This window comes from Haliotis rubra, unplaced genomic scaffold (genome assembly GCF_003918875.1).
Source record: "Haliotis rubra isolate DU_JTF1 unplaced genomic scaffold, ASM391887v1 Scf101, whole genome shotgun sequence".
NCBI classification, from domain to species: domain Eukaryota; kingdom Metazoa; phylum Mollusca; class Gastropoda; order Lepetellida; family Haliotidae; genus Haliotis; species Haliotis rubra.
This window is the reverse complement of record NW_025764904.1, coordinates 1,959,437-1,981,109: the sequence shown is the minus strand read 5'-3', so window position 1 is coordinate 1,981,109 and position 21,673 is coordinate 1,959,437. Positions and strand designations below refer to the sequence as shown.

Genomic DNA, 21,673 nt, shown 5'->3' with positions numbered 1-21,673 from the left:
TCACAGGCAGCTTGGGTTATCCGGGGTAATAATAACCAGATTTGGATTACAGAGTCCAGTGAGCAACTAGTCAGATGGATACTAGGCGCTATATAAATGAATTATTATTATCATTAAAAGGAACCTATGTTAAGGACTATAGTAACAAACACGAAGTGTTTTACCGTACCCGTGTAAATGGGGTAGGGGGGGGGGGGCGTAAAGACCATGATAGGAGAGTATAAACAAACGATAGAAACATGCGTAACTAAGCATGGCATAAGCATGTTATACGAATTATTAAATGGAATGGCCTAGCTATGATGGTATGAAGTGTCCTTGTTGCATAAACTCATAAACACATTATGCGTATTTTATTTATTTGGAGGAATACAGGCATAAGATTCAGACATGTCATGAATAGAAGTTCCCTAAGCACCATGAGAGTTTTTAGAGTCGTGTTATGTGCGCTTTAGGAACATTCCTGTAATATCATGCCAATGGACAACATAAACGTCCTTCAGAAATTGTATTCATTGAATCGAAACATTGACCGAACTCTTGAGCCATCAGGCCACGCCACCGCTGCGACTCAAACTTAACAATGATATATACACAGAAAAATCACACTCCTATCAAGGCCCATCTAAATATTCGAACATAATCAAAGTTTGACGTTATTCCAGTTACTAATAGCATATAAATCAAGTTGGAGAGAGAGGGATTCTACTCTACAAGTTATAATTTTTCCTTCGCATACAGGAGCGACTCTATACAGGGTAGCCTATTATTATTATTATTGGATATTTTAGACAGCGCACATATCCAAGCACTAGTGCATGCTCAAGGCGCTGGTATTTTTACCTCCATCATTGGATGTCAATCTCAACGGCATATCTTAATATCAATCTCAACTCCCTGGGGATCATACAACTCTTGCTGCCACAAGGCGCACCGAGTTATTGCGGCTTTCCCGTCCTTACGAATCTAGTCGTTGAGAGGTCTTTCCCTTTGGTGGTTCGTTGTTAAACGCTAAATTCAGCAATACGTCAGCAACATGAAGACGAATTGTGAATGACAAATATCAATCTTTAGTTCTTGAACGCATTTAGAAGTTGGACGAACATGAATGCATGGCACTTAGCATGGAGAAAAACTTAAGTTTTGTTCTTTACACGACGTTTCAGAGCTAATTCCTGCTCATTCACCTGATGAAGGTACAAGAATTATCTCGGAAATGTCGTGTACAGAATAAAAAGAAGCTGTTATCCATTTAACGTGTCATGTATTCATCAATCTTTAGGTTGCAGATTATATCTATAGAGTCCGTCGTCGTTTAGCTCAACTTTTGATAGTATCTTGGCATGTGGTTCAGCATCTTTCACGAAGCTCTTTAATGAATAATATGAAAGAAACACATTAAAATGCACTGTTTGTTTATCAGTAAATCTGGGGCAGTGAGGTAGCCGAAGACTCGGGTTCGATCCCCCCACATGGGTAAAATGTCCGAAGCCCATTTCTAGTGTCCCCTGCCGTAATAGTCATTACGTAAAACGTCATAAAAGCGGCGTAAAACCACACTCACTCACTCATTCACTATCAGCAATATTTCACTCTGTCGGCTTCACTACTATACATGTTAAACGTTACCTTAGAGTGAGTGAGTCAGTTAAAATTTAACGTCACATCGACAATATTTCAGCCATATCGTGACGAGACAAATATACTTTAATTCAATTTAAATAGTTACTTTAATGCTATAATTTCAATTTGTAAAATCCGTATGAAATCCTGTTTTCACGTAACAGCAAAATATCTAGACTATCACATATCTGTGCAAACTAGCTCAGGAAAAATTAAAACAATAAACTCGGAATTAACCATGCGTGATACAAATTATAAAAGAACGCTAGCAACAGAATAAAGCCACCATACACAGGAATCGTGGGGACTTATAATAGTTTTGCTTCCTGCACGGTTCCCTAACTGGATTTATACCATCCCTTCAACTGCTAGCGATTTTACCATTTTTGCTGTTTATCTAAAATATACATATACTACCCATCAAAAGTTTAGACTCACTTAAAGCACTCACTATATGTTATGCATATATGTGTGGTTACATCGAAGACGAATTTCTCCACTAACTATTATAATTTCTCCACTAACAGATGAATTGCACGAGGATCATGCATCAATTGCTGAAAACTATGTGCAAATATCGTGCATGCGAACAGCTGCGTTGTGGTGTAAAATGTTGTTAAGAATTCACCAATTGTCACTCAGTTTCATCATTTATTGAACTCATGTCAATAATCTCTTCAACGTTACTAATCTGTTTTACAATACATCCGTTCATGCGTAAACAGTACCTTTAAACAGTATGGAAAATTTTGCAAAATCTAGTTTAGAACAGTTGACTTAAGTACGTGGCTGCATTTACACTAGTGAGTCTTAACTTTTGATGGGTAGTATATATTCTGCGATTGGAAACATATTCTGTGATGTACGTGGTTTTACCTTGGAAACTATGGAATGTTGGGGGAACTCCATGGTCATCCAAAAGTGCTGCCTCGTCGTCAGTTCCTCTGTTTTGACGAAGGGGTGTTCGTTAAGGGACCTCTCTATCACGTCTATCACAGCCTTAGCCTTCAGTGTCGTAGTGTACGTCTTCCAGCAGCATTCCGATATCAACGATTCGTCAATCTGCCAGAAGTCCAGTTCTGTTTTCACAGTAAAACTGCAAACATTTTTAGGAAGATGTAGTTCTCCAGTGCGATACAGGTCGAAAATTGACAGCATCACTTTGGGGTTTCTGTCGAAAAAGAACTCGTTTTCTTCCGGATTGTATTCTGGCCATTTTTCTGTCAGACGTCCAAGCTTTGTCTGCGGAAACCGTAGGAGAACGCTTTTACGAATTGTGAATTTTTTCCCCGACACGTTTATGTTTACTATATCCATCGCTGATCAACAAATACCGGTCGCGTCTTGCATCACATGCTATTTGGGCGTCCAAATGGAACCTGTTGGCTGTTCAGTGGGTTTCAGTCTGGAATTGACGTGATGATGAACAAATTGGTAAGCTTATGTTACGAGTCCATAGATATGAGAGTGCAACACTGCTCTTCAGACCTTTTGCAAGTGTGGAAATATTTCAATGGTGAGAGAAACCGTTCGAAATCTGGGCGACTAGAGCCGCCCACTGTATATTACTGTAGTCAGTGCTTCATAGTTAATTGCACACATGATTGATCGTTCAAGAAAATGACAAATCAATTATATGCTCCACATGGTGACAGATGATTAGTATATGTTTGCCCAGACTTGCCACGGTCCTTGCGCCTGGAAGGAATGAAAATAAACATTAGCGTACTACATCAATGGAGGTTGATATTTGAACAATATCGTTTATACATAAACTGTGGTGTAAACGTGGCGTTGTGGGAAAATACGATTTAGATATGGTTGGGGTGTTGCAGCTGTTATCCTTATAGAATGAAACCCCGAAATTTCGAATTACTTGATCAAGAAGCCACAAAATGTAGATACTATTGTCAGGAAAGTATAAGTATTTATAAATATATATTACTATTACTCCTTTTTATATGCACATGTCAGTAATATTAATAATGTCTCCGTCTACATATTTTACTTATTTCCATGAACATCTTCTATACTCCGGAAATAAGTTAATACAATTAGTTTAAACAAATCTGTAGTGATTATCGAGGTTTCAATATTATTCATAAGATTAGACATCATGGTGTGCACGTTTTGAAATGCGGTTCTCGCCTTATATACACTGAACTGAAAGGAGACAGGATTTTTGTCGTTGTTATTGTTGATTTTCAATAATTTATTCTGCAAATAAACAGATTGGATCTCTCTGAAAAAACCCTTATCCCGAACTATTACCGTCAAATGATTAATAGGCAAGCATTACGTGCTCTTGATTCGATAATCCAGATTTCCTTATGAACGACCAATTACATTAGTTTGGTTTTTGGGGGGTTTAACGCCGCACTCACCAATGTTTCAGCTATATCACTATATAGAATATATTTACTTTCTTCCAACATCTTTTTTTCGCGAACACCTGGTGACCGATCATCAGTAATCATCTTAAGTAATATTCACCCCAAATTCGCCTTTGACGCCGAATGGACCCTGTTTTGAGAGATAATCGAGACTAGTTATTTACTGTTATTCTCTGGCGATAATGATACATATTTTTCTTACTCTTTCCTGGAAATGTTCGATTAACAATAATGATGTTTGCATTTTCTTTTTCCAAAAACAAACAACTTACCGTTCGTTTCCAGTACGTGGGGAAACTCGTTTCGTACGTGTCTGAAAAAGAAATTGATCAGGTTGAGTTAATATTTATCAGCACATGGGCAATATTGCAGCCAAACTTAATCATTATATTAAAGATAAATAAAATTAGAAATTAAAAACCTGTTGTCGAAGAACAGTAAAACTACGAGAGTATCACAGATATTACGGTAAAACAAGCATGTTATCGTAAAACGATATTATTAAGGAGAACAATACAAGATAAAACAGGCTATAGATCGCCAACAACTAAAGGTAGAACACCATACTAGAGACCATGTGATCATGTTGAATTGTTGGCGTAATCTTTCCGAAGAAAAAGCAAAAACTGAAGCAAAAAACTAAATACACAGTACTCAGAAATATAGCATTACTGAAAGAAATTATTTTCATTTAATTAATCAACGGTTATACCTCTATGTCAATGAGAAAATATGACATCTTTGCCCTAATAAATGACAACTTTATAACACGGTAAGCTGAGCGATGTTCATCCATATGCACCAGAGCTGCTCTACAAGATTCAATCGATATTTATATATTTATTTAGGTCACCTTCAACCGCTCACGTCAAGCACGGCTTTACTTTCATAACGTTTTTCAGCGGACCTGACTTAGCTATACGCTTGTGTCTAGTGAAGAAAGGGTAGTATACTGTTATTTGTTAGGGGCACATGTTACTATAGGCCCTCAAATCTTTCAGGATTCGCTTGGTTTTCTCATATTTCTTTTATAAGTTGAACAGACATGGACATGAGAGTATCTATTTCATTTCAAAAGGAGCGGTGGGGTAGCCTAATGGTTAAAGCTCTCGCTCCTCACACTGAACACCCGGGTTCGATTCCCCACATGAGTATAATGTGTGAAGCCCATTTATGGTGCCCCCCGCCGCAGGAATGTTGCTAAAAGCGGCGAAAAACTTTTAAAGACAGCAATTGTGTACTCAATAGACGACAGCTGCAATGATGTTGCTGCGTTATCAATGGCATACTTAGTCTTCAGGGTTAGAGATAACAGGGTTGCCATTGAATTCGTAATAAGAGCAGCAAAGCCTATATGAATAAAAATCTCTGCTTAAAGCAGAGTCGATTGTACGATTCCGATTGTCATGAGCATATGTCAATGAATCATTTTGAAATAGTGATAACATAAGGTACCAGCGATAATAAATGAATACCCTAGCCCAAGGGCCCCCGTCTCAAACACATGACACTCAAAGAAGAAACACATGCAAAGGCAAGGCAACTCTGACATGTTTGGCATTAAATATAACAAAGACTGGAGTTACTGGAATAAGGCATTTAAAGTCATCCCTCTTGACATACTTTCTGTTGGATCTCTTCTGAATCACTTTGAATCTCTTTATGCATATTGTATAATTTATGTAAGGGTGAGTGAGTGAATGAGTATAGTTTTACGCCACTTTTAGCAATATCCAAGCAATATCGCGGCGGGGGAACCAAACATTGGCTTCACACATTGTACAAATGTGGGGAATCGAACCCGGTGCTTCAGCGTGACAAAGCGAACCCTTTGACCACGAGGCTACCCCGCCGCCCCAATTTAGGTAAGGTAAATGACCATTTACCCATCTTTGAACGAAAGAAATGAAGAGGAAGAAGGTTTTAACCGGATCCATGAGAATGCCTTCTTCTTGCTTAAATGTTTCATCTCCAAACTTCACATCGAAGTTGTTTATACGAAACACGGTCATTTTAAATAATGTTTTCTCAGTAAACCTACAGCATTTGATTTTATGTTTTTGACAAAAGCCCTATAAATCAAGAAATGTGATAATTTGACGTGTGGAGCAGTGTTGTATAAAGGAATGTTTTGTGTTCTTTGCAACATATTGTTTTTAGAATAAGTCCACATGAATATATTTTCTGAAGCACTTAAATGAGTATGTTAAGCTCTGAGATATAGATTTAGTGGTCTGAGCAATATCTTTTAATCCATGCATTAGTATATATTCATATTTGTGAATACAGTTTATCAGCAGTTACATATACGTAATCGATAGTAACGTACACATATCAACCATCAGCCGGTTTTTATATTGTATTGTCAAAATAGTGCTATTAGTTTTAATTTTCCACATTAGTTTTAGTTGTAATTGTGATATTCTAGTTGTTTTACTGTCCTTCGTTGACAGGTTTTTATAATATACATCTATTCCATTTCAATGTCACATATGTTCTCGTCACGATACGGCTGAAATATTGCCGATGTGACGTTAAACAATAACTCACTCACTCACTCAAAACTATCATGTGGTCTGGCGAAATTTGAATGGTGCAATGAACATCGTTTGTCATGACCTCGTTTATAAGGACACCTCTGGATGATTATTTATTGGAGTGAGTGAGTGAGTGAGTTGAGTTTATGCCGCACTCAGCTAGATGGCCGCGGTCTGTAAATATTCGAGTCTGGACCAGACAGTCCAGTGATCAGCATCAAAAGCATCGACCTACAAATTGGGATACGATGACATGTGTTAACCAAGTCAGCGAGCCTGACCACCCGATCCCGTTAGTCGCCTCTTACGGCAAGCATAGGTTACTGAGGGCCAACTCTAACACGGATCATTTAAATGAGGATGGTCAACTCTGAAGTGTAAATTTAGTGGTCTGAACAATACTTCTTAGTCATGTTTTTGCTGCGATTTCTTTCATCCTTTTCACAAGAATAATTTCGGGTCAAGGACAATGTTGACAGTTTTCTATAATGATGATGCAAATTATAGTTTATAGTGACACTTTAAACCAGATAAACTGATGCAGCATTCGAATGATTAAAAAATGCTAAATTCAATAAATTCATAAAATTTATTACAATATCGGCGAATTAGAGATATCCAGATGAGTATCTCACGCGAAACTTCATAACTCGTGTCCCATCGTGAAATGTCCATGGTGACACAGGTGTTCGCTATAATAGTGTAGTGGGCCATAGCAACAGTGGGCCACCACATGAGTATCTTTGTATGTAGGACTCCATAATGTCCATTTGTGTCTGGTTTACTTGCTTCACGCTGAACACAGCAATATTCCAACTATACGTGACCTGGTCTGCAGATAATCGAGTTTGGTTCAGGCAATCCAGTTCTGCACAATAAGCGATGGTCTCCGCAATTCAGATACTGTAATATCAACCAAATCAGTGAGCTTGACCATCCTATCCCTTCAGATGAGTTGGTTGTCAAATGTCATCATATTCCAATTGCGTAGATCGATCGTTAAAATATGGTACTTTTTTATCCCTGCCTCTCATTCGGCATTAATGGGTACAGCAAGGACTGGTCGGCTCGGAGTCAGTATAATGTGTCTGAGAGGGGTACTCATGCTTAACTGCGGCATGGTATCTCAGTGAGCTGGCACTATAAAAGCAGCTTAAGTCTGGGCTAGTACAAGCAGCCACACATACACATACACACGCATGCACGTCGTCATATGAGCGAAAGATTCTCAAGTACGACGTTAAACCCATGTCACCTCACCTCACCTTTAATACAGACATTCGGCACTTTGTTGCAAAGAGGACTGGATCTCGCTGTCTCCGGAGAGTACTTGACGAACGCGACCTGTATTCAGTCGTGCCCTTAATATTCTGAAGTACGATTTTAAACCCCATTTCACCTCACCTCACCACTGTCATAGGTTTGAGTCTGTACTCTTTAGGCGGTGCGGCAGTCATGGCCACAAGAAAAAGAGAAGACCAAATAATGCCATTGATTCTGGGGATTGGCTGTCCCTCAATCAACACATACTGGGACCTTTTGGGTAACCTTTGTGCTGATGGATGTGCTATCAAACAGCAAACAGCCAAACTGACTGATGACAGAGTATAGGTGTTGATGTTGCTTTGACATATCTGGCCAAATCAGAAACCGATGCCACTAAACCAGGATTTCCTTGGATTAATAATTATTCTACCATGACTTCAGTAAACACTGGATTGTCATTGGTTAATTAAAGTCATTCAGAGGTATATAATCACGTTATACAGGTCTCTGATTTTCCGTGCGCAATTATACATGGTTTACGGTAATGCACTATATTTGTGTCTGCCCACCATGGCGGACACCAAACAACCTACCGATGCATCGATAAATTACGGCGATTTTGCTGTCGGAAATTACACATATGTCTTTAAAGATGGATTAAGCGATGACGGGCTCGACTCACTACTTGCGTAAATCACAGCAATAGGTGTTTATACATACAAAAGTACTTCGAAAGCATAGAAACAAATATTCAGTCGAACAAGATCAAAACATCGTCTGCTTCCGAATAAAGAAAGAGTTCCAACTGAAACTGTTCGTAAAATTGTCATGGTAGAATGGAGATAAACCTACCGTGTTGGAAAATCAGAGGTATATAACGAAATTATAATAGCTCTAATGTTTTCATTTGAAACCTCACGCTACGCGTTCGGTTTTAAATGAAAGTTAGAACTATCATAATTTCGTTATATACCTCTGATTTTCCCTCACAGTATGTTTATCTCCTAATCAAACCACCGAATTGTTGTTTTAAACTTAATTAACATTATCTAATAACATCAGTTTTCCTAAATGTCCAAAAACAGACCAAATTTGAATAACTGACAACAGACAAACAATTCCCATACGAAGTTATTCAGGTGTACTTTTTAAACTGAAGCTATTGTGAACGCTCATCGTCTCTCCATCAACTCGTTGATCATATAATCACAGGTGAATTTTCTATGGCTGACTATAAGAATATTTTCCAGTAGCTTAACTTTAGACAATAATATTAAACCTTTTATAAGTTGGGATCTCAATTTCAAGATTATTGCGGATATTGTGGAAGCATATGCAAATTAATAGGCCCAAGGAGAAGACAAGCCTGTTGGGTGTCTTTCGGGGTGGATTAGTTGGTGTGTAATGCTGTAGTTGGACGTATGTGCAAACTGAACAAGAAGAAATAGATTTGGAATAGACTCATTCTGAACCAAACAGGTGTCCTGTATGATCTTGCCGAGATGTATGAAACGTTTGTCGTTTTTCCTACTGATAAGGTATCACATGACACAGCCACTATACGTAAGTATCACTGGGTTGTTTGATCTAAGAACTACCTGTTAGTGACACATCATTTGCCAGTGACTAGTAAAAATCTAGTCCGGCCAGTAAATCTCCACAGTCACTGGCCCGACTGGCTAGTGAATTTTCATAGGGTGATTTTGTAAATATACCACTCCTCTCCGACTTGTTAAGTTAGGATACACTTTTAAAAGATTATGGCCTGATAAAAAAAAATGTTCATAATATTAGCGGTTTAATGACGAAACCCGTGTCCTGCCGACAATATCTAATTGTCATTTATTTTTGCAATATGTTGCTTGTTTTCTAAATTCAAATTTCGGGCTAGTGAATTATTTTGTGGGCTAGTAACTTTTAGGTATAGCTAGCCCGACTGGCTAGCAAGATTTGGAAACACACACTGTTTCGCGCATTGGTGCCACATATAACACAAGAATGTTAACTATGCGAAATCAGACTCCAGTAGTGGTGGTCCGATTAATTGAAATAATCGAAGATTGGTCGTAGTGACTAAACGACAAAGCAATCGATCATAATTTCTCATAATCGAACACAACCAATTTTGGAACACTTGTTTTCATTAACAATATTTTTCACAAGGTTGGTTACTGTTACATTTTGTAAGCACTACAAGCTCGTTTCAAGTCATGACTGAATTTATCTTAAAGGCTCCAAGAAATTTATGTTCCTAACATGCTAGTCATCCTTTAAAGATGTGAAATTTTGCCAAAAAGCCCCCAAAGAACTACATTGTTCTTTTCCTTATTTTTATGTGCATTAACAAATTTCATAAATGACGCTAACCAATTATTTTCGATGATTGATCGGTTGTAATGAACCAATCATCAATTATGAGATTTTAACCAATCCCAACACTAGACTCCAGTGCAAGTACCCCATGATCCTTCTTACAATGAGTGAGAATGGTTCTAGGAATATTCCAGGAATATCACGGTCGGGGGCGTACATAGAACCCATCAGGGGAATCGAACCCGGCAAACGTTTTAACCACTAGGCAACCCCACCACCCGCTCAATACATTGAAAGAATGACTGTATTTCACAACATTTCATGTACAATCTTTTATTTTACAAGATTTTATATAGCGTTATACTATTCCGTTTGATGAAACATTCATGGCCCAAGTGGGTCGTTCAGAGAAAGTCTAGGGAAACATTTTTCAGATAAAAGTGAAGTGGGAATATAAAAACAAATAAATGTATGTCGCTTTATTGACATTTCTTGGCTCACGTTGCTATTATCATGGCAAATATATGAATATTTATCACTTGTGTAGCAGGATGAGGCATACATCCTTTGCGGATCAATGACAATCAGTGAAGAGAAGACAGCTGTTGCACCTGACAGATATCTACAACACCACAGACTATGTCTCTTGAAAGCCATGGCAATACACCATGTACATTAAATTTAAATAATCCGTGCATTAGTGTATATAGATATTTGTGAATACAGTTTATCAGCAGTTACATATACGTAATCGATACTCGTATATCAACCATATCAGTTACGAGGCAGCCTCGTACATCAGCATGTAGTCAACATTCAAACGTATCATGTGGTCTGGCAAAGACTGAATGTTGCAATGAACATCGTTTGTCATGACCTCGTTTATACGAACACCTCTGGGTGATTATTGATTGAAGTGAGTGACTGAGTTCAGTTTTATGCTGGACTCAGCAATATTCCAGCTATGTGGCGGCGGTCTGTAAATAATCAAGTCTGGACCAGACAATCCAGTGATCAGCATCATGAACATTGGAAACCGATGGCATGTGTCAACCAAGTCAGCAAGCCTGACCACCCGATCCCATTAGTCGCCTCTTACGACAAGCATGGGTTGCTGAAGACCAATTCTACCCCGGATCTTCACGGGTCCTTATTGATTGGAACGTGTATATACAATTGAAAAGGTAGTAATGAGTGAGTGAGTTTACATTTAACGTAAAAATTGTTTCCGCCATATAGTGACGACCAAGTATACATGTCCATAATTACGCAATTACACTCAAGAGCCAGTTTTCATATATACATTTTAACATCACAATATTATCTGTTTAAATTAAGAACATGAGTTGTAACAATATTATTTACAATTTATTAATCGGTAATAACAATACGATTTACTACAACACGGGCCGAAAGCGAAGAGAGGGAGTAATAAGGACCAGTAATCTGATAATCTTAAAAGGTGTCAGACCAATATTAATCCGCCTGTATTAACTAACAAGGATTCATGATATTACGGATAGTGAGGGAGTTCGTGTTTACGCTGTTCTTAGGGCGGCGGGGTATCCAAAGTTGTTAGATCATTGTCTATACAATGACCATAGAAGTCAAAGAAGTGAAACCTACAACTGATTTAGAATTACAATATTGTTAAAAGTATATATACCATCACTCTTACCACAGCAAAGCAAATAACCACAATATCTGTTACCATAATTGTCTATTACCAAATACCTCTTGCATTTCTAATGCATCCCCTGAATTGCCAGGAGCCATTGGTGCACAATCCAAGATTCGCTCTGATTATCACCCATGCTTGCTCACCCAAGTACGCACACACCACGTGTATAAAATATGTTGACAAACAACATACATGTTGTGTTCCACTATGTTGACAACAACATGCATGATGTGTTCTACTATGTTGACATATTGACAAACAACAAACATGGTGTGTTCTACCATGTTGACAAACAACATACATGTTGTGTTCTACTATGTTGACAAACAACATACATGTTGTGTTCTACTATGTTCACAAACAACATACATGCTGTGTTCTACTATGTTCACAAACAGCATACACGTTGAGTCCTACTATGTTGACAACAACATACATGTTGTGTTCTACTATGTTGACAACATACATGTTATGTTCCACTATGTTGACAAACAACATACATGTTGTGTTCTACTATGTTGACAACACATACATTTGTGTTCTACTATGTTCACATGTTGACAAACAATATACATGTGTTCTACTATGTTGACAAACAACATACATGTTGTGTTCTACTATGTTGACAAACAACATACATGCTGTGTTCTACTATGTTGATAACAACATACATGTTGTGTTCTACTATGTTGACAACAACATACATTTTGTGTTCTACTATGTTGACATGTTGACAAACACAACATACATGTGTTCTACTATGTTGACATACAACATACATGTTGTGTTCTACTATGTTGACCATGCCATTGACCAAGTGACTCAACTACTTTTATGCGTTCTACTATCTTGACAACCACAAACATGTTGTGTTCTATGTTGACACCAACATACATGTTGTGTTCTACTGTGTTGACCACGCCATTGGCCAACTGACTCAGCTACTTCCATGTGCTCTACTATCTTGACAACCACAAACATGTTGTGTTCTATGTTGAAACCAACATACATGTTGTGTTCTACTGTCTTGACACCAACATACATGTTGTGTTCTACTGTGTTGACCACGTCATTGACCAATTGACTCTGCTACTTTTATGTGTTCTACTATCGTGACAACAATATAATGTTGTATTCTACTATGTTGACAAATAACATACATGTTGTGTTCTACTATGTTGACATGTTGACAAACAACATACACGTTGTTTTCTACTATGTTGACAAACAACATACACGCTGTGTTCTACTATGTTGACAAAAAAACATAGATGCTGTGTTCTATTATGTTGACAACAACATACATGTTGTGTTCTACTATGTTGACATGTTGACAAACAACATACATGTGCTCTACTATGTTGACAAACAACATACATGTTGTGTTCTACTATGTTTACACCAAAATATATGTTGTGTTCTGCTATGTTTACTATGCCATTGACCAACTGACTCAGCTACTTTCATGTGCTCTACTATCGTTGACAATACCCGATAACCACACTGACAACGCGATTGCCTACGTTAGCAATGTCAAGTAACGGCCTGACAATGCAACACTGATTGTGTAGTCTGCTACTATATCAACATCCAGTAACACAACGTTTTCTGCAACGTTGTCAACGCCCACCAACCATCTGACACAAACCAGACATTTTCTGCAACGCTGACACCGCCCACGAACCAACTGACGCAAAAGAACGTTTTCTACGACGTTGACAACGCTCCTTAACCATTTTACACAACATTTCGTTTTCTGCAATTCAGATAAAACAACTAAGGAACTGATGAAACACTGTCTAGGTTTTTCTTCTTCACAAACAACACCCACTAACCAACTGACGAGAGAGGGGAAGAGAGACACAGAGAGGAGGCGAGAGAGGAGGGAAGGGAGACAGATCGACACAGAGAGCAGGAGGGGAGCGAGAGAAGAAAGAGAGAAGAGAGAGAGAGAGGGGGAGATGAGGGACTGAGAAAGTGAGAGAAGATCGCGAGAGGGAGGAGAGAGAAAGAGAGAGGTGGGGTTAAGGGTGTAATGTTAACGTGTTCAGAACCTGAAGTTATATATATCAAACAGTATACCTTTTGTTCTACAGTTGAGCGGCGCCTGTTCGGACACGTCCTCCGGGAAACTGATCCTGCAGTCTACTGTATCCTGCCTTCTCGTGGCCAGCAGTCTCAGCCCTCCTCAACACCTTCAACTGAAGGAGTATAAGCTATGTTCACAGCTGTCATTAAACATGACAATAAAACCTTATATAGACTGTTAGCAAGCGCAGGAAATCTAGGTTACAACATCTGCTACAACACGTGACCTTCTTCATGGATAATTTTGTCAGCTGCAATTCGTTTTCCTTTGATATGCAAATGGGGTCCTTTCTGGCTTTGGAAAACCTGATTAATAAAAGGCATATTTTTCAGCTTTTTCTGATTAATGCCGCTCTAAAAGTGCATGGGAGAGTGGGCATACTTTGACGTGGTAATGGAGGAAATTTTGAGATATGTATATCAGGACAATATAGCCGACGAAATGAACACATAATGGTTGTAAGTGAGAGGATTAGTGATGCAGCTGGTGTTTACACCTGAGTAGTGAGTGATTTTAGTTTTACGCCGCTTCTAGCAATATTCCAGCAATATCACGGCGGGGGACACCAGAAATAGACTTCACACATTGTACCCATGTGGGGAATCGAGCCCGGGTCTTCGACGTGACGAGCGAACGCTTTAACACATTGACTGGTTATTTCAGTCATTGTACACATTGCCTGATTGTAGACATTGACTGTAACATTTTTCACCGAAAGGTTATGTTCCTTATTATAGAGGAGATGACAGCCATTAATTCCTCACCCACACACATCCTTATATATGAAAAATGGAAAAAATAGAAAGGCACGCTATTTGTAAGAGAGGAAAGTAAAAATGAAACAACACGTTTGTTTGTTTGTTTGTTGTTTAACGCTCCACTCACCAATATTCCAGCTTTATGGCAGCGGTCGGTAAATAGTCTAGTTTGGACCAGATAATACAGTGATCACCATCATGAGCATCGATCTATGCAATTGGGATACGATGACATGTGTCAATCAAGTCAGCTGGCCTGACCACCCGATCCCGTTAGTCGCCTCTTACAAGTATGGGTTATTGAAGATCAATATTCTAACCTGGATCTTCACGAGTGTCCAAACTACCTAGAATCCTTGCAAAGATATACGTTCCTGTGTCCAGCATATACGGCACAAAATGTTATCTTTGATTGTATTTGTTATAAGTCGATTGTAGGACAAAAATGACCACAACGGCTTTCAGTATGCGAATTTGCAATGCGACATCGTAAATCCTTGTACACATTACCTTCCTTCTACCGCTGTGGATACAATGGTACTGCTTAATGTTTAAACTTTGTTTGGTAGGGCGCCTATTGCGACTGTGGGACAAACTTCCGTTCTGGTGTTTCCTAAACAAGATAATTGCAATGCGTTAAGTGTGATTTAAAGGCTAGACTTTAACAAATGTTAAATGTCATTGTCAGGAGGTTGTTATGTTTGACATTAAAACGTTCATTGGACGCAGGACAAGTCCAACTTGTCACTTGAAACTAAAATCAACCACTCAAGACAATTAATAGTTCATATCCTTGACATATGAGAGAGAAGAACTATATTCGGTGTTCCTAAGGCGGACATACTGTTTTCCATAACCCGTGACAAGTTTTGTTTTAAGTCTAAAATCCTTTAAGTTTACTTCGATTTAATAAAGTATACATCCATGGTAAGAAAGGCCCGCCTCCGTGGTGCAGTGGTTAGAGCGTTGCACTATAAACCAAGTTTAAGTCTAGGCGAGTTCAAGCAGCTATACATACACACGCATGCACATCGTCATATGAGCGAAATATTGACGTTAAATCCCATTTCACCTCACCTTAGTGGGAAAGAGACTGGGGAGTTCATGAAGTTTGTGATTTGTAGCCATCTTTCGATCCGTAGCCTCAATACAGTAAGACTCAGTTACATGGTGGCAGGCTGTAAATAATCGAGTCTGGAACAGACCATCCAGTGATCAACAGCATGAGCATCGATCTACTCAACTGGGACTCGATGACATGTGTCAATCAAGTCAGCAACTCTGACCACCCGATTCCGTTAGTCGCCTCTCATGGTTTGCTGACTGCCAATTCAAACCCGGATCTTTACGGTTACACAGGGTGAGCTGAGTTTGTAGATTTATCTCAATATGGGGTTTTCTTGAAAAGGTATGCATTTGCTTTGTGTGTTGAGCCCTTTACCTCATTTAATGCGTAACTGTGTGCAAATCGATATATTAGCGTAAATATATAAGTACATTGTCTGTGTACTCGTCATGCTAACCTATTTACTACCCGTGAAGGTCCGGGTTAGAATACACATCTCCAGCGACCAACGGGATCGGGTGGTCAGGCTCGCTGACTTGGTTGACACATGTCATCGGTTCCCAATTGCGCAGATCGATGCTTATGCTGTTGATCAATGCTATATAGCTGGTATATTGCGTGAGTAACGTGATATCTTGTCTGTACGACGTGATTGGGTCAGTTCATTTTGACGAACCCATACACCACTACAGACTACCTAATGCGCCATATGGATTCACTTGTGTCTCTTGAGTACAACACAAATGATCAAACAAGCAAATTTACATCAAGTTCCAAATCTAAATCTTATCTTAGAGTAAATATACCTGTACGTAATGCGATTTATGTATATACACATGCATAAAATATGCATACACATGTGAATAAATGCATGCAAAACTGCATAGCCTACGGGTTCAGAAGTATGTTCACAGACGAGTGTGACAGCATGTTTCGTCAAATAACAGGCGAGATGATAAGGTAAAAATTTCCACATTTTTACAAATATTACCAGTGCTTGTATGTACATATATGTATCCATTGACTTCCTTGTTGATTATATCTTTGTAAAACATTTAGACAAAAAGTAGGCACCGACTCAACTGTTTGATATTTAGATCGATGCATAAAGATTCGGCGTCGCACATAGTCTCCCAAAGGCTCCATGACTAAAAGGCTGATTTCACACTTCAATGGTTAACTGTACTTCATGCTGAGCAATATTCAATCAGCTCAAGCTTTAGTTAGTTCTGTTCCAGACCTACTGATGGTACAATCGAGCATGTTCTTTTTACTAAGATTTCAAAGAGCGTTGTACGACTCTTGCTCAGAAGTTGTTCGATCAAGGTAACAACATTCCGCGTTAAATAAACACAAATGGTTCGAGCGTCGGCTTTTTTACGCTGAAGACCTGATTCAATTCCCTACATGGGTACTATGTGTGCAGCCCATTTCTGGTGTCCCCCGCCGTGATATTGCTGGAATATTGGCATACTCACTCACTCACAATATAGTCAGAATTGTCCCTTGACTCGTTGCTATTCACAAGCACATCAAAATGATAGACATCAATATTTGTAGGGTAGTGAAAGGTCTCAGGTGCTTGAGTACAATGAAATCAACTGCTTTTGTGGACAGACACATTAACGAAAGTATATGTACCTAACTACTTATATAAAGACAGATATATTTTAGGAAAGCAGAATACATCCATTGGATTGATATTTTAGTGTAAAGTAATGTATTTGTTATTGTGTAGACATTAATTCTCCAGTAATTATAACACATAAATATACAATTCAATTAGTCATTTTCCCTGACGTACATTCAGCACAGACATCATTTCACTGTTCATCGTGTGAAGCTTTTGCGAAGCATTATATAATTCTGAATAGGTATTGACTAGTGGTGATCCGATTGATTGAACTAATCAAAGATTGGTCGCAATGACTAAACGACCAAGCAATCGATCATGTTTTTTCATAATCGAACACAAACATTTTTGGAACAAGCTCGTTCCAAGTCATGACTGAATTTATCTTAAAGACTCCAGTGAATTTATGTTCCTAACGTACTAGTCATCCTTTAAAGATGTCAGATTTGCAAAATGCATTTTGTGCAATTTGCAAAATAAACCAGAGAGAACTAAAGATTTTGTTTTTATTTTTTGTGCATATCCAAACACAACGAGGAAAAACTGATCAATGACGCTAACCATTTTTTTTCGATGATTGATCGATGTAATGAACCAATCATCAATTATGAGGTTTAAACCAATTCCCAACACTAGTATTTACTGACATAAAGTGCTTTAAAGTTCTTTTTCTTCAGTTATTTCAGTTAACAACCAGACTGAGTGAAGAACATTGTTTTTTATACATGTAATCCGATGAACATACTAATGTTGCCAAATTTGTTAAGCTTTGGGAGAATGGAGGAATGGACATGTCTTTAGGTTGGGGATGTAATGTATATTTTAAAAGGCGTCTGACTTTGTGTGCTGGCGATTAGGTGCCTGACTCTGAGGGTGTAGGTTCGAATCCCGGATGGGACTAAACCCCAAAAGTACTAGAATCTGTACTTTACTAAGAAAGTGTAATCCCAAATATAACATATGTTATATATTTTTCCGGCAACGGCCTTAAACAGCGATCGAGCAATAAAGATAAACACATATACCAAATAATCGATATATATTTATATATCTGCTCACGCCACACCTGGGATAAGTACACCCTGTGGAGTTTAATGAATACCTTGTACAGGTATGATCGATTCTTTTCTCAACACTGCTGGTGTTTATGGTATGTTTAATGTCGATCCGGTATCCTACTGCACTCTTTCTCTGGACAGAAGTTAAATTGTTGTGTGATAAAAAGTGTTCATTTTGACACTTTTGCGTCACTTGGGTTATAATTTGTTGGCAGAGTGTTCATTAGAAGAAACCGTGTGCCTTACGAAGACCAATTAACACAGTCTTTATGTACGTGTCACATATTGATGCATATTAGCTGGGGTAGCCTAATGGGTAAAACGTTCGCTCGTCACGGAGAAGACCCGGGTTCGATTCCCAACATTGGTACAATATGTGAAGCCCATTTCTGGTGTCCCGCGCCGTGATATTGTTGGAGTATTGCTAAAAACGGCGGAAAACTAAACTCACTCACTCACATAATAGCTAATAATACTACTCCTCACTCCTCCTTATGCGGTGGTTGAATGTAGATGTATTCCACTATTGATGTTCTTGACAGTTGTTTTGCTCGTTGTTTAATGCCGCCCCAGCAATATTCGAGCTATATGATGGTGGTCTGTAAATAATCGAAGCTGGACTATGACAGTCAATTGAAAGATTACTTGAGTGTCGATCTACGCTTTTGGGATGACATGTGTCAACCAAATCAGCGAGCCTGACCACGCGATCCGGTAAGTCGTGTGTCACGACAAGCATGGGTTACTGAAGACCAATTCTAACCAGGATTTTCTTGTGTCGTTGGATCCTTACTACATGCGAATAAACATTATTAATAGATATACGTGGAACATAAAATCTGGTACACTTACAGAATACCGGATACATACCAACCATATTGTTAAATGACACGTCACCCTAACCCTAACTCTATCCCTAACCCTAAACCTTACCCTAACCCGAACCCTAAACCTTACCCTAAATCCTAAACCTAAACCTTACCCTAACTCGAACCCTAAACCTTAATTACCCTAACTCTATACCTTGCCCTAATCCTAATCCTAAACCTTACCCTAACCCTAGGGGTTAGGAAGGAATCCGGTATTCTTTAATCTTACTTAAAATCCTGCCATCAAGTAAAATGGTGAAAGTGGGGTGGTGAATGTGTGATATTATCCCAATATGGACAATATCTCCCAATGCACATTACCCTAATGCACATTTCCCAACGTAGTCAATACCCCATACCTTAAAAGACACTATAAAATGTGTCTTTATTGTGTTTTTGTTTATTTGAATGACATGTATCATATCTTTCATTTATAATATTTGTTGGCTTTTCAGAGTTGCTTTTCTTTACGTACCTATGATCGTAGGTTCCATCCGGTTCGGTTCATTATATTTCTAGGTTAGTCATGATCAACAACGAAGCACATAAGTAAAACTTCTAGAATATAAAATAAATATAAATAAGATATTAATTAAAAACAAGCATGTTATCATAAGAAAGATAAACTGAAAGTAGAACCGTGTCGTTTTCTCACTGAATAGCTACCGTCGTTACACATCACTTAAGAAGCGTTGATAGATGTTAGCTGCAAAGCTTGAATCTGAGAGTAATGATTGGCACAAGTATTTATCTCCATCTAGGTTTTATCCTTCAACAATATAGTTCAGTTATTTGCCAAACAATAACATCCTTATTTATAATAATTGTAATGCAGCATTGGCTAAAGATCGCTTTAATGCGTGCTCCAAGAATTAATCTTTTATATTAATTCTTACCTTCCTGGCAATGTTATATTTGGACAATAGTTCAGGTATTGGACACGGGTCAAGAAGGATATGTTTGTACAAACAGGCAATGTGTTGGAATTGATGGAATATTATATTCTCGTGTTCTTGACGCTTTTGTTTGTTTGTTTAACTCAGCAGTATCCCGACTATAGGGCATATGTCTGTAAATAATCGAGTCTAGAAAAGACAATTTAGTGATCAACGGTACGAGCATCGATCTAATCAAAATAGTTATCCACGTTGGACGTATTTACGGCGAACTCAATATCCTTCATGTTTTGTGATTCCTCAAGTTTTAGAACAGTTACTATTTATTGTGTTGTACAAAACATTTAAGCTAAATATCATTAAATTTGACCTTACAAATATGTACAACTTGGTTTTAGAAAAGTCTGGCAGGTATTAAGTTGTTGGACACAATGACTAATCACTCGCCTTGTTTGATCAACAAGAGACTGCAGTAATTAATGGGTGAGTGAGTTAACATTTAACATCGCATCGGCATTATTTCAGCCATAAAGCCATGAAAACAAGTTTACACATATACAGTCTGCATAAGTCCCCAGTATGGTGGTCTACCTTTGGTTGCTGGAGATCTATATCCTATTTTTATAATGTTATGAGTAGTGATATTTCGTGAGTAGATACGACTTTTCACATTATATATCTGGTCATTTTACTGTCCTTTGACAGATTTGATTGACATGTACTCTGATTAATGTCTTGTAAATGTATTCTATTTTTACAGTCACATATGAAATATTTCCGAAGTGACTTCACATTTTAACTATCTCACTCTTTATAAATACAAATTTATATTTAAAAACTTTTTCTATATTGCAATATTATTTAAAATTTAACACACGGGTTATAAGCTAACGGCAAACAAAGTTGGGCCTCCTCTCGGGATCGCGTCGACGTCCAGTACCTCAGCTTCCTGCATGATACCGAAGCAGGAATTACGTCATCACTGTAGGTTCTGATGGTTGCATTCAATGCTAGCGACTAATTTTGGGTTGCCTCATCATTTATAATAGGAATTATGTGTCACATATAAGAACGTTATTTTTTCGGTAATTTATCCTTCTTGTGAGTGAGTGAGTTTAGTTTTACGCCGCACTCAGCTATATTCCATCTATATGGCGGCGGTCTGTAAATAATCGAGTCTGGACCAGGCAATCCAGTGATCAACAGCATGAGCATCGATCTGACACTTGGGAACCGATGACCTGTGTCAACCAAGTCAGCGAGCCTGACCACCCGAATAGACAAGCATGGGTTACTGAAGGCCAATATTCTAACCCGGACCTTCACGGGTCTCATCCTTCTGGACAATGGATATACTTTGGAGCCGTACCAATTTACACCTGTCAGAAGGTTAGACAAAATCAGTGGTATAGACTACCAGTTGACTTCCATTTTTTTGTGGATTAGGTCCTAGAGTCTGTGCGTTCGAATCCCGGATGGGACGCAACCCAT

The 21,673-nt window shown here is 38.4% G+C and overlaps 1 protein-coding gene across 2 annotated transcripts in view; it reads right to left on the bottom strand.

Annotated features, from left to right (window-relative positions):
- The window catches only part of LOC124268722 (potassium voltage-gated channel subfamily C member 3-like), a 28,630-nt gene extending 14,533 nt beyond the window's left edge, over positions 1–14,097 (bottom strand). The window contains exons 1-3 of one of the 2 annotated variants that reach the window (XM_046703741.1): positions 13,896–14,097; positions 4,289–4,329; positions 2,500–3,321 (exon numbers count right to left, since the gene is read on the bottom strand). In XM_046703741.1, coding sequence (XP_046559697.1) covers positions 2,500–2,940 — 441 coding nt within the window. In that variant the 5' untranslated portion in view covers positions 2,941–3,321; positions 4,289–4,329; positions 13,896–14,097. The remainder of the gene's footprint in view (positions 1–2,499; positions 3,322–4,288; positions 4,330–13,895) is intronic. The other variant, XM_046703731.1, reaches the window with a different exon arrangement.
- Between the last annotated feature and the right edge of the window lie 7,576 nt (positions 14,098–21,673).